General features: G+C 41.5%; 1 protein-coding gene across 7 annotated transcripts in view; it reads left to right on the plus strand.

Annotated features, from left to right (window-relative positions):
* Window positions 1-12,762, plus strand: part of LOC134345667 (limbin-like) — a 313,316-nt gene that overhangs the window by 229,700 nt on the left and 70,854 nt on the right. For 5 of the 7 annotated variants that reach the window (XM_063046692.1, XM_063046696.1, XM_063046693.1 and 2 more), the window contains one exon: window positions 1,893-4,005. In XM_063046692.1, coding sequence (XP_062902762.1) covers window positions 1,893-2,160 — 268 coding nt within the window. In that variant the 3' untranslated portion in view covers window positions 2,161-4,005. Of the gene's footprint in view, window positions 1-1,892; window positions 4,006-12,762 lie in introns of those variants that run through there. The other 2 variants (XR_010017745.1, XM_063046694.1) reach the window with 1 other exon arrangement.

The following is a 12,762-nucleotide window of genomic DNA, read 5'->3' on the forward strand; positions in this document are numbered from 1 at the left end:
TCAGATGATAAGACTTAGGAGCAGAATTAGGCTAGTCGACCCATCAAGTCTGATCTGCCATTAGATCATGGGTGATTCATTTTCATTCTCAACACCATTCTCCTGCCTTCTCCCTGTAACCTCCCTGTAACCTTTGATACCTTTACTAATCAAGAACTTACCAACCTCCACATTACATGTACCTTATTCTTGACATCCACAGCTGTCCGTAGCAATGAATTATACCGATTCACCACCCACTGGCTAAAGAAATACATCCTCATCTCTATTCTAAAGGGACATCCTACTGGTCTGAGCTGCGCCCTCTGGTCCAAGACACTCCCATTGTTGTAAACATCATGTCCACTCTATCTAGACCTTTCAGTATTTAGCAGATTTGAATGAAAACCCATCTCATTCTACAGGTCCACAGCCAATCAATGCTCCTCATACATTAAGCTTTTCCTTCCTGGGATTATTCTCAGAATCCTCCTCTAGACCCACTTCAATGCCAGCACACCTTTTCTTAGATAAGGAGCCCAAAACTGCTCACAATATTTTAAGTGTGGACTGACCTATGTATTATAAAGCCTCAGCATCACATCCTTGATCGTGTATTGCACTCCGCTCAAAATAAATGCTAACATTGCTTTTGTCTTCCTTACCACTGAGTCAACCTGTAAGTAAACCTTTAGGGAATCCTGCACTAGGACTATCAAGTCTCTCTCTACCTCTGATTTCTGAATTTGCTCCTCATTTAGAAAATAGTGTCTTCTACCAAAGCGTATGACCATATACTCCCCTACACAGTATTCCATCTGCCACTTGTTTGCCCATTCTCTTAATCTGTTCAAGGCCTTCTGGAAACTCAGAATCAGGTTTAATAACACTGGCATATGTTATGAAATTTGTTGTTTTACAGCAGCAGTACGTTGAAAAACATAATAATAAAAAACTAAATTACAATAAAATATTCTTATTGTACATGAATAAAAATATTCATATAGATACAGTATGTATGAATATATATATATAATTGGTGCAATAATTATGTGTGTTTTAAATATATATATAAATAATTAGTGCAAAAGGAGAGCAGTGAAAAATAGCGAGGTAGTTTACTTGAGCTCATAGTCCATTTTAAAATCTGATGGCAGAAGGGAAGAAGCTGATCCCCGCTCACGGCTTCCTCGACACTACCTGCCCCTCCACCTATCTTCTTATCATCTGTAAACTTGACCATAAAGCCCTCAAATCACTGATTCAGATCATAAACATATAATGTGAAAGTAGTGAACCCAGCACGCACCTCTGCGGGATATCACTAGTCATGTCAGCCAATCAGACCTGGGTTGGTTTATTCCACAGTCTGGCATGTAGATGGCTTCCACATCTGCTCATATTTTCTGTGTCTAATGGTATCATTCCCAAAGCTCTGTTCCTCATGGAACTTTACTCAGGAGTTAGCAGACATTGTCCAGGAGATGGCCATTTCTGGGCAGACTGAGTCCCTATTTGCACCCCCATTATTCAGTCTTGCTCACCCATCAATCCTGCCAAACAGCCCACCTGATTCCCCAATGTATCACCTAGGCCCTGAACCTAAACCCCTGACAACTGATTAAGCCCCTGATCTCCAGTCCTCCCACCAGCAACTTACAAGGCAGTAAATTGCATCCAGGTGAACTACCACCATCATCTCCCATCTCCCCAGTTCCTGAATGGGCTTTTTTTTTTTTTGCTCCTTCTGAATCTTGTCTATGTTACAAACCTAGTCCAACTAACTTCCAATGTTACTTGGACCAAGCTCACATAGTCAGTATCCTTGACCCAAAGCTTGCATTTTACAATGTACAATTTCTATTTGATTAATAGTTCTTATACAAGTCTTCTTTTGTGAAATTTATTTGCAGCATATTGAAGAAAAAACGTTTGCAGCTCTTGAAACAGGTGTCTTTTTCTCAAAGCCATGGTTCTTCTGAAATCCGCCCTGATGAGGATCCTGAACTAATTAATGAAAGAGCAGGACAAATGTTAAAGATGGCGGATACAGGGGAGAAAGTATTTGTGTTCCGGATCAAGAAGGAAGATCCTTGTTCCTCAGACCTTCCATCAAGGAAGAAAAAACGGAACTTCTTAAATTTTAAAAGGTCAGCTGTAGCAAATTTGGATGGACTTTAAATTACTTAATTCAAGATCATTATTACTTTGGAACCTATATTTAAACGAGTGAACCATCTAACTTCTATGATAGTGAAGCAGCGTTTAAAGTAGTCTGACAGTGATGCAGGTATATTTGCATAACTAGTTTGTAATACAGACGTGGGCATTTTGATCATTTTTTTGCACTTACCTCCCACCTCCCAAGCCATTAAGCTCCTATGCTTGTGTGTTGCTTGAAATTCCAGCATCTGCAGATTTCCTCATGTTTGCATTTTTAAGCTCCTATGCTTGGCCATTTTGTATCGTGTATTCGTTTCTTAACACTGAGGATGAATCCTAATGTCCCTCTTTAATAGGTTTACTAAATCAAATCCTAATTAGAATAAGTCATTAGTTTCAGACTAAGCGTGCTCATGGGTTTTATTTTGTGACAATATTATGAACAATTGATATAAAGGAAAAATATCTTTACTCCTCTTTTTGTTTCCACTTTAGAGTGATAGAAAATGAGATTAGTGCTGAATACAAATAAATTGTCTACATAATTTCTACTAATCATATTGCCATTTTGCTTATCCTTTTGCAAGTTTTTCAAATTTGACTTTTTCTTTGAGAGTCAAGAAAGCTAAGAAAGCAAAATGCACCAATGAGATTGCATAAAATATTTTTATATCTTGTTTGATAAATCTAAATCTCAAATGTAAAATATATACAGTTTGTGAAAGTTCAAAATATGTTGTAATGTGATTATTTTTCAGTGTTCAATGAATATCTCTTACCATTTCTGGTTTCCAAACTAACAATCTTACAAAAGTCATAATCTTTAGATCTGCATATGCATATAAAACTATGTGGAACACAGAAAGAATGAATGCACTCAGTATTTTACTCAAGAGTTGAGGAATGAAGGAATAGATTTTAAGTAAGGGTTGGGGGGGGCGCGAAGATTTAATAGGAACTTGAGGGCCAACCTTTTTTTTATTCAAAGGGCGGTATGTACGGTATATATAACAATCTGCCAGAAGATGTAATTGATACAGAAACAATAACAATTTTTAAACGACAGTTGGATGGATACATTGACCGGAAAGGTTTAGAAGGTTATGGGCCTAACACATGTAAATAGAACTTGCTTGGATGGTGCATTTTGCTCAGCATGGACCATGTTGGCCCAAGTGCCTGTTTCTGTGACATATGACTCAATAACTCTTTCTCTTTTTTTTCCATTGAACAAGAGCCCATTTGACGTGCACAGGTCTCCACTGATGTACCAGAGCACATATTGTTCTCTTTGCTCCATCATTCATTAAAGACTTTCACACACACATTTCAACCAGGCTCTTCAACAATACTGAAATCGGTATAATCTATCAATCTATAGAAGGAAGAAACAGTCCCAACCTGAAACATTGACAGCTTATTTCTCTCCGCAGATGGTGCCCGACCTGCTGAGCTCCTCCAGTATTTTGTGTGTATTGCTCAAGATTTCCAGCATCTGCTGCATCTCTTGTGCTTTTAGACAAATATTTGAATTAGTAAGGCATAGAAGGCTTTGAACCAAGTACTAGTAAATCGACTGAGTGCAGATGGGTAGTTGGGTGGTTGTCGTGGAAAAAAGGGCTGTATTGACTTACAGAGAAATCAGTGGATTTTAATGAAACTTTTCATTAATATTCACACATCCATGGAAAGATTAAGTTTGAATCCTGTTAGGTTAATAGAAGACATAATTTTTAACACTTAAATTGTTATGGTATAATATCAATTCATGAGTCAAAAATTTGACACTTTACCTAATGTGTGCAGTTAATGGTCAAACAAGCAAAGAAACCCACTTTTCATTTGAAATGAATTTAAGGAATAATAAAGAACTGAGACTATAATTCCATGAGCCCGCATTCCTGCTTTCAGTAGCTAGTTATTTACAGTGGTCATTTTCCATTATAATTGACATTGGTAACTAGAATTTAGTTCACGCTCTTCTGCAAGACTGAACATATGCTGTGTAAAACACTCGCTTTGACCACCGAAGCATAGAGAAACTTTCACAAACTCACAAAACCCCCGGTGACCCAGTCTCTGAGGCCGACGTGAGAGGATTCTTCATGTCAGTGCTAGGAAAACATCTGACGCTGATGGGGTACCTAAACGAGTACTAAAGTCCTGTGCTAATTAACTGGCTGGAGTGTTCACTGAGATTTATAGCCTCTCACTTTGGCAGGCTGAGCTACCCACCTGCTTCAAGCAGGCTTCAATTATACCGGTGCCAAAGAAGACTGTGGTGACCTGCCTCAATAACTATCGTTCAGTAGTACTTACATCCACTGTGATGAAGTGTTTTGAGAGGTTAGTGATGAAACTTATCAACTCCTGCTTGAGGAGCAACTTGGATATGCTCCAATTTGCCTACTATTACAACAGCTCCATAGCAGATACCAATTCATTGGCTCTTCATTCAACCCTGGAACATCTGACTGCAAAGATGCTTAGGCTGCTCTTTATCAACTACAGCTCAGCATTTAATAATATCGTACCTTCAAAACTAATCAATAAGCTTCAAGGCCTTGGCCTCAATAACTTCTGCAATTAGATCCTCAAGTTCCTCACTTACTGACCCTAGTCTGTTCAAATTGGCAAAAACATCTCCCCCACAATCTCCTTCAACACAGGTGCACCACAAAGCTGTGTGCTTAGCCCCCTGCTCTAATTGCATTACACTTTCGACTATGTGACTAAGCACAGCTCCAATGCTATATTTTAAGTTTGCTGACAACACCACTGTCATTGGCCAAATCGATGGTGGTTTGTCAAATCAGCATATAGGAGGGAGATTGAAAATCGAGCTGAGTCGTGCCACAACAACAATCCATACCTCAATGTCAGCAAGTCCCAAGCAGCTGAGCCTACTGGGCCTGAACACCTCCCTCTGCAACTGGATCCTAGACTTCCTGACTGGGAGACCTCAGTCAGTCTGGATTGGAAGCAGCATCTCCAACACCATCACACTGAGCACAGGGGCCCCCCAGAGCTGTGTGCTCAGTCCACTGCTGTTCACTCTGCTGACCCACGACTGTGCTGCAACACACAGCTCGAACCACATCATCAAGTTTGCAAATGACACGACTATGGTGGGTCTCATCAGCGAGAACGATAAGTCAGCATACAGAGAGGAGGTGCAGCAGCTATCGGACTGGTGCAGAGCCAACAACCTGTCTCTGAATGTGAACAAAACAAAAGAGATGGTTGTTGACTTCAGGAGGACACGGAGGACACTCTACATTAATGACTCCTCCGTAGAGATCGTTAAGAGCACCACATTTCTTGGTGTTCACCTGATAGAGAATCTCACCTGGTCCCTCAACACCAGCTCCATAGCAAAGAAAGCCCAGCAGCGTCTCTACTTTCTGCGAAGGCTGAGAAAAGTCCATCTCCCACCCCCCATCCTCACCACATTCTACAGAGGTTGTATTGAGAGCATCCTGAGCAGCTGCATCACTGCCTGGTTCGGAAATTGCACCATCTCGGATCGCAAGACCCTGCAGTGGTTAGTGAGGTCAGCTGAGAAGATTATTGGGTTCTCTCTTCCCGCCATTAGAGACATTTACACCACACACTGCATCTGTAAAGCAAACAGCATTATGAAGGACCCCACGCACCCCTCATACAAACTCTTCTCCCTCCTGCCATCAGGCAAAAGGCACTGAAGCATTCGGGCTCTCACAACCAGACTATGTAACAGTTTCTTCCCCCAAGCTATCAGACTCCTCAATATCCAGAGCCTGGACTGACACCAACCTACTGCCCTCTACTGTGCATATTGTCTTGTTTATTATTTATTGTAATGCCTGCATGTTTTGTGCACTTTATGCAGTCCTGGGTAGGTCTGTAGTCTAGTGTAGTTTTGTGTTGTTTTATATAGTTCAGTGTAGTTTTTGTATTGTTCATGTAGCACCATGGTCCTGAAAAACATTGTCTTGTGTTTACTGTGTATTGTACCAGCAGTTATGGTCAAAATGACAATAAAAGTGACTTGACTTGAATTCAGGAGGAATCCAGAGTCCATGAGCCAGTCCTCATCAGGGGATCAGAGGTGGAGAGGGTCAGCAACTTCAAATTTCTCAGAGTTATCATTTCAGAGCACCTGTCCTGGGTCCAGCATGTAAATTCAATGATGAAGAAAGCGCAGCAGCACCTCTAATTTCCTAGAAGTTCACAATGATTGAGCATGATATCTAAAATTTCAACAAACTTCATATACTGACTGGTAAACACCAATACTTTTGAACAGAAAACCCAACAAAAAGTAGTGGATATGGTCATCCATCATGGGTAAAGACCTCCTCACTATTTAGTACCACACAGAACATTGTCACAGAAAAGCAGAGTCCATCATTAGGGACCCCCGCTACCCAGGACGGGCTCTCTTCTCACTGCTACCATCAGGAAGAAGGTATGAGAGCCTCAGGACACACACCAGCAGGTTCAGGAACAGTTATTACCTCTCAACCATTTTGCTGAACCAGAGGTGATAATTTCACACAACTTCACCTGCCCCATCATTGAACTGTTCCCACAACCTATGGATTCAATTTTAAAGACTCTTCATCTCCTGTTCTTGGTATTTATTGTTCATTTATTATTATTATTTATTTTTTCTTTCTTTCCATATTTACACAGTACGTTGTCATTTGCACACTGGTTATCTGCCCTTTTGGGTGCTGTCTCTCATTGATTATATTATGGGTCTTGGATTTATTGAGTATGCCAGCAAGAAAACTAATCTCATATGGTGAGATACCATATGTATATGGTGACATATATGTACATTGATAATAAATTTACTTTAAGCTCTGAACTAAGGTCCACTCAGTTAACTTGAAAAAATTGTGAGATTGCACAGAAATGCATTAAATTTAATGTTGTGATGATTAGCACGCAGGTTTGTCTATTTAACTGGAACCGGTGTTTTTCCCGTAGGGGAAGGTCGCAGAATCCACACTTCCTGCGTCAATGTGGCACTGACCTCTGGGAAGTGAATCTGTGTTTGGAGGACTTTCCCCAGGACAGCTGCAGTCGTACAGTAGGAATGATTGCCAGAAAGTGGAGGTGAACACAGGGGAAGGAGGAATAGAATTACTTCTCAGAGTGTCTCCCTTCGTGCACCCCTTTCCACAAACCTGACGACCTGGCATGAGTGACTAATGTACTGCAAGTGACATCAGACTGAACTCACAGACAGAGATAGGAGGCAGTGACTGCAGTATGTAGCTCAGAATCTTTTTCTTAAAATGCTATCAATGAGGGAGCCTTACTGATTATAAGACAAAGGCTGTCAGATATTGTATCCAAGACATCAATACAGATCCTGTCTAATGTCATTTTGTCAGTATTAAAGGTTCCCCAAGTTCTAAATCCTCCCAGAATCAGGTAAAAGATATGTAATCTATGACAATGTAAGATGAACAAGTTAGGCCAGGTAAGTTAAGTTCCACTAGAGAGAACTGCAGCCAGAAGTGTCTGGGCCAGCTCTTCTGGATGTTGGGTGACCCAGAACATAGGCACAAATGGACCAATGTCCTCAGAGTAAACACTGTGTTTGTAATTCTGCAATAGCCAATGTAGTCTTAAGTCGTAATGTACAGGCTCCTGAAAATTTCCAAATCTTCAGGTTTTTTCAAATCTAATATTTAAAACTTTTCTGGCCAGACTACCCCATTAAGCAGTTGAGCTTATTCACAGAAGAAGGAAGTCAATGGTATTCGATTTTGACTTCTTCTAGCAAAACTTTAGCCCTAGATTTTCAGTAGCTTATGTTAACCTGCACCTTGAATATTCAAAATATACCTCAGTCGGTAGGAGGAGAAGATGGCGGTGTGACGCAGCGCGCGCAACCTCTCCGGTGATGAATATCTGTAATCTGTCAAGTAGGAGGCCGTGCGCAATTCTGATTTGATGGAGGCAGACTTGAGAGCACGGAGGAACATCTGGTGAAACTTCTGAAATGCCTGCTTCACTGCCGCTGCTACTGTGTGATCTGAAATCTCCGGAGGGGAAGGCCCTGAATCCTTGGCGGCTGGGGCCGGGGTCGAAGTGCTCGGTGCTCGGTGTTGGAGGGCTGCTCTGAGGCTTGAAGTTTTTGGACGGACTCAGAGTCGGAGTGGTTGGGTGCTTCCAGGTTACTGCATTGGCAAGTTTGCGGCACTGGAAGCTCATGGCAGGAAGAGTTTCTTCCCTCTACCGTCTGCGTGAGATGTTGGGGCTATCGGGACTTTGAGACTTTTTTTTACCGTGCCCATGGTCTGCTCTTATCAAATTACGGTATTGCTTTGCACTGTTGTAACTATATGTTATAATTATGTGGTTTTGTTAGCTTTAGTCTTGGTCTGTCTTGTGTTTCTGTGATATCATACCGGAGGAACATTGTATCATTTTTTAATGCATGCATTTCTAAATGACAATAAATGAGGACTGAGTGTCCTCATAATCTAATCTAATCTAATCTTTTTATTATTCTCTTTGTGTTTGGTGAATGTGCCTGTTAGTGAACGTGGGTAAATTTGCAAGGTATTCTATTATTTTTCTATCATTTCGTTTCTGCTCAGCTATAACCTCAGGTCGAAGAGTGTATCCTTGCTTCTGCCTGCCTCTCATTTCAAAGCAGGATCATTAAGAGAAAAAGCTTCTAGTTGGTTAAATTATCGTCAACGTATTACCTGCAGCACCAGGGTTCCCAACACACTTGACCACTGTTACACTACGATTAGGAATGCCTACTGGTCCATTCCTAAACTACGTGTTGGGAAACCTGATCACTTCGCTGTTCTGCTGCTACCTGTGTACAGGTAGAGGTTAAAGTACTCATCAGAGTGTCTGAACGAATACACCACTGTTGTCGCAGACTTTATAAAAACACAAAATCATTCAGTCTTTCCTAACCAGAGGCTGTGGATGAATCATGAGATCTGCAATCTGCTGACGGCCAGGTCAGTGACATTCAGGTCTGGTGACCAAGTTACATGCAAGAAGTATAGGTACAATCTCCAGAAAGTTATCTCACATGCAATTGATTATCTCTGGACCAAACTTGAATTGTTGAAGGATGCTCGACAGCTATTGCAGTATTTCAATGCTATCACCTCGTACAAAGGGAAACCAAGCAACATAGATGACAACAAGACTTTGCTTGCAGATGAGCTCAATGCCATTTATGATTGCTTTGACTATGAAAACATGGAGGCATCTTCATGAACTCACAGCTACCGATGGCCCTGTGATTTCGGTCTCTGAGGCCAATGTGAGAGCATCCTTCAGGAGAGTGAATCCACAGAAAGCATTGGTCCCAGATGTGAAACCTGGCTGATTACAAAAGACCTGTGCAGATTAACTGACTGGGGTGTTCATCAAAATCTTTAATCTCTCAATTCAGCAGTCTGAGGTACCCACCTGCTCCAAGCAGTCTTCAATTATACTGGTGCCTAACAAGAACATGGTAACCTGCCTCAAAGATTATTGTTCAGTAGCTCTTATATCCACTGTGATAAAGTCCTTTGTCAAGAAACATATTAACTCTTACCTGAGAAGCGACCTTGATTTGCTCCAATTTGCCTACCATCACAACAGGTCAAAGGCAGAGGTAATTTCATTGGCTCGTCACTCAATCCTGGGTAGCTGTACAATGAAGATACATACATCAGGATGTCCTTCATTAATTGCTGCTTGGTATTCAATGCCATCATCCTCTTAAAACTAATCAATAAGTTTCAAGTCCTAGGCCTCAATACCTCTGTGTGCAATTGGATCCTCAGTTCCCTCACATGCAGATCACAGCCAGTTTGAATTGCAACATCATCTCCTCCACAATCTCCATCAGCACAGATATACCATAAGGCTGTGTGCTTAGCCCCCTGCTCTATTCACTTTATACTTATGACTGTGAGGCTAAACACAGCTCCAGTGCCTTATTTTAGATTGCCAACAACAGCACAATTGTTAGATGATTAAAAAGTGGCAAATCAGCATTTAGGAAGAATATTGAAAATCTGGCTGAGTATTGCCACAGCAACAACCTGTCACTCAATGTCAGCAAGACCAAAGAGGTGATTGTTAACTTCAGGAGGAGGAAACCAGAGGTCCATGTGCTAGTCTTCACCGTTGCATTAGAGGTGGAGAGGGTGATCAACTTAAATTCCTTGCTGTTAACATTTCAGAGGATCAGTCAGCAGCACAGATACAGTAGAAGCATTCCTGTGAAGGTCTGTAGTGGAGCTTGAAAAACCCAGTCTCCATAAAAGAGAGGTACCGTCTAGCGGAGCGACCTGAGTCAGAATTGTAAGGCTTTGGCCCAACAGGCTTTGGCCAGAACAGGTAGAGGTGAGATAAACAGGTAGGTTTATTTCTTATTTCCTTTTCTTATTTAACTTTTGAAAGAATGGAGGGGTATGTCTGCAGGACCAGTGTCTGTCCTGTGTGTCAGATGTGGAATTTCCAGGAGACTTCCAGCCTCCCTGTGGCTCAGATTGGTAGGGAACGGAAAAGGATGGCAGCAATAATAGTGGACTCTATAGTTGGGGCAGATCCTGTTGATGTGAAAAAGAAACACCGATAGTAGTTTGCCTCCCAGGTGCCAGGGCCTGCGATGTTTCTGAACGTGTCCACAATATTCTGAAAAGGGAGGATGAGCAGCCAGAAAGTCATGGTACATATTGGTACCAAGGACATAGATAGAAAAAGGGAGGAGGTCCTGAAAACAGAATACAGGAAGTTGGGAAGCAAGTTGAAAAGCAGGACTTCGTGGGCAGTAATCTCAGATTTGCTGCCTGTGGCATGTGACAATGAGGATAGTAATTAAATGAGGTGGGAGATAAATGACTGGCTTAAGAATTGGAGCGGGGGCACTGATTCAGATTTCTGGATCATTGGGACCTCTTCTGGGGCAGTTGTGCCTGTACAAAAGGGACGGGCTGCACTTGAATCCAAGGGCAACCAAGATCCTGCAGGCAGCTTTGCTAGAGCTGTGGGAGTGGTTTGAACTAATATGGCTTGGGGATGGGAACCAGTAAGATAGAGCTGAGGATCAGCCAGCAAGTTTACAAGTAGATGATGGGTGTAATATGAACGTATCGAAGGGCAGGCAAATAATTGGATACAAATGCAGACAGAGCAAAGATTTAAATTGACCACAGAGGCAAAATTCAAAGGGCGAAGAATGCAGGATTGAAGGTGTTATATTTAAATACACATAATATTTGAAATAAGGTGAATGGACTCATGGCACAATTAGAGATTGGTTGGCATGAAACTGTGGACTTCACTGAGTTGTACCTGAACGAAGGTCACAGTTGGGAGCTTAATATCAAAGGATATACCTTGTATCAAAAGGACAGGCAGGAAGGCATAAGCAGTGGTGTGGCTCTGTTGGTAAGAGATGGAGTTACATCTTTAGAAAGAGGTGACGTAGGGTCAGAGAATGTTGAATCTTTGTGGGTGGAGTGAAAAAACTGCAAGGGTATAAAAACACATTATTGAAATCATATACAGGCCTCCAAATAATATCTAAGATATGGGGTTGAGATCGCAAAGGAAGCTGGAAAGGGCATGAAATAAGGGTAATGTCACAATTGTAATGGGAGATTTTAGTATGCAAGGGGATTGAGAAAATTAGGTTGGTGTCAGATCGCAAGAGTGAGAATTTGTTGAATGCCCACAAAATGGATTTTTAGAGCGGCTTGTGCTTGAGCCTACTTGAGGCAAGCCTATCATAGAGTGGGTGTTGTGTAATAATCCAGATTTTATTAGGGAGCTTAAGGTAAAGGAATCCTTGGGAGCCAGTGATCATAATATAATTGAATTCATACTGCAATTTGAGAGGAAGAAGCATAAGACACATATCTCAGTATCACAATGGAATAAAGGGCATTACAGAGGCAGGAGAGAGAAACTTGACCAGGTGGATTGGAGGGGGATACTGGTGAGGAAGAACACAGAGTAGAGATGGCTGAAATTTCTGGGAATAGTTCACAAGGTGAAGGATAAGTATGTCCCACAGAAGAAGTTCTCAAATGGTAGGGGTAGGCAGCCTTGACAAGGGAAATTAAGAACTGCTTAAAAGCCAAGGAAAGGGCATATAATGTAGTAAAAGTGAGTGGGAAGTTGGATGGTTGGGAAGTTTTTAAAATTGAACAAAAAGCAACTAAAAAAGCCATAAGAAGGGAAAAGATGAAATATGAGGGCAGACTAGCCAATAATATAAAGCAGGATACTAAAAGTTCTTTTCAATTATATAAAGAGTTAAAGGAAGGTGAGAGTTGATGCTGGTGAGGTAGTAATGGGGAACAAAGAAATGGTGATGAACTTAATAAGTACTTTGCATCTGTGGAAGACACTAACAGGTCTGTGGTCCATGAGTGACAGGGAGCAAGAGTGAGTGCCATTGCTATTACAAAAGGAAAAGTGCTAGGCAAACTCACTAGGATAAGTCACCAGGACCAGATGGATTACATCCTAGAGTTCTGAAAGAGGTTGCTGAAGTGATAGCAACTGGATTGGTTATGATCTTTCAAGAATTGTTTGATTCTGGCATGGTTCTGGAGGATGGAAAAATTGCAGCTGTCACTCTTTAAG

Source organism: Mobula hypostoma, chromosome 4 (genome assembly GCF_963921235.1).
Source record: "Mobula hypostoma chromosome 4, sMobHyp1.1, whole genome shotgun sequence".
In the NCBI taxonomy this organism is placed as follows: Eukaryota; Metazoa; Chordata; class Chondrichthyes; order Myliobatiformes; family Myliobatidae; genus Mobula; species Mobula hypostoma.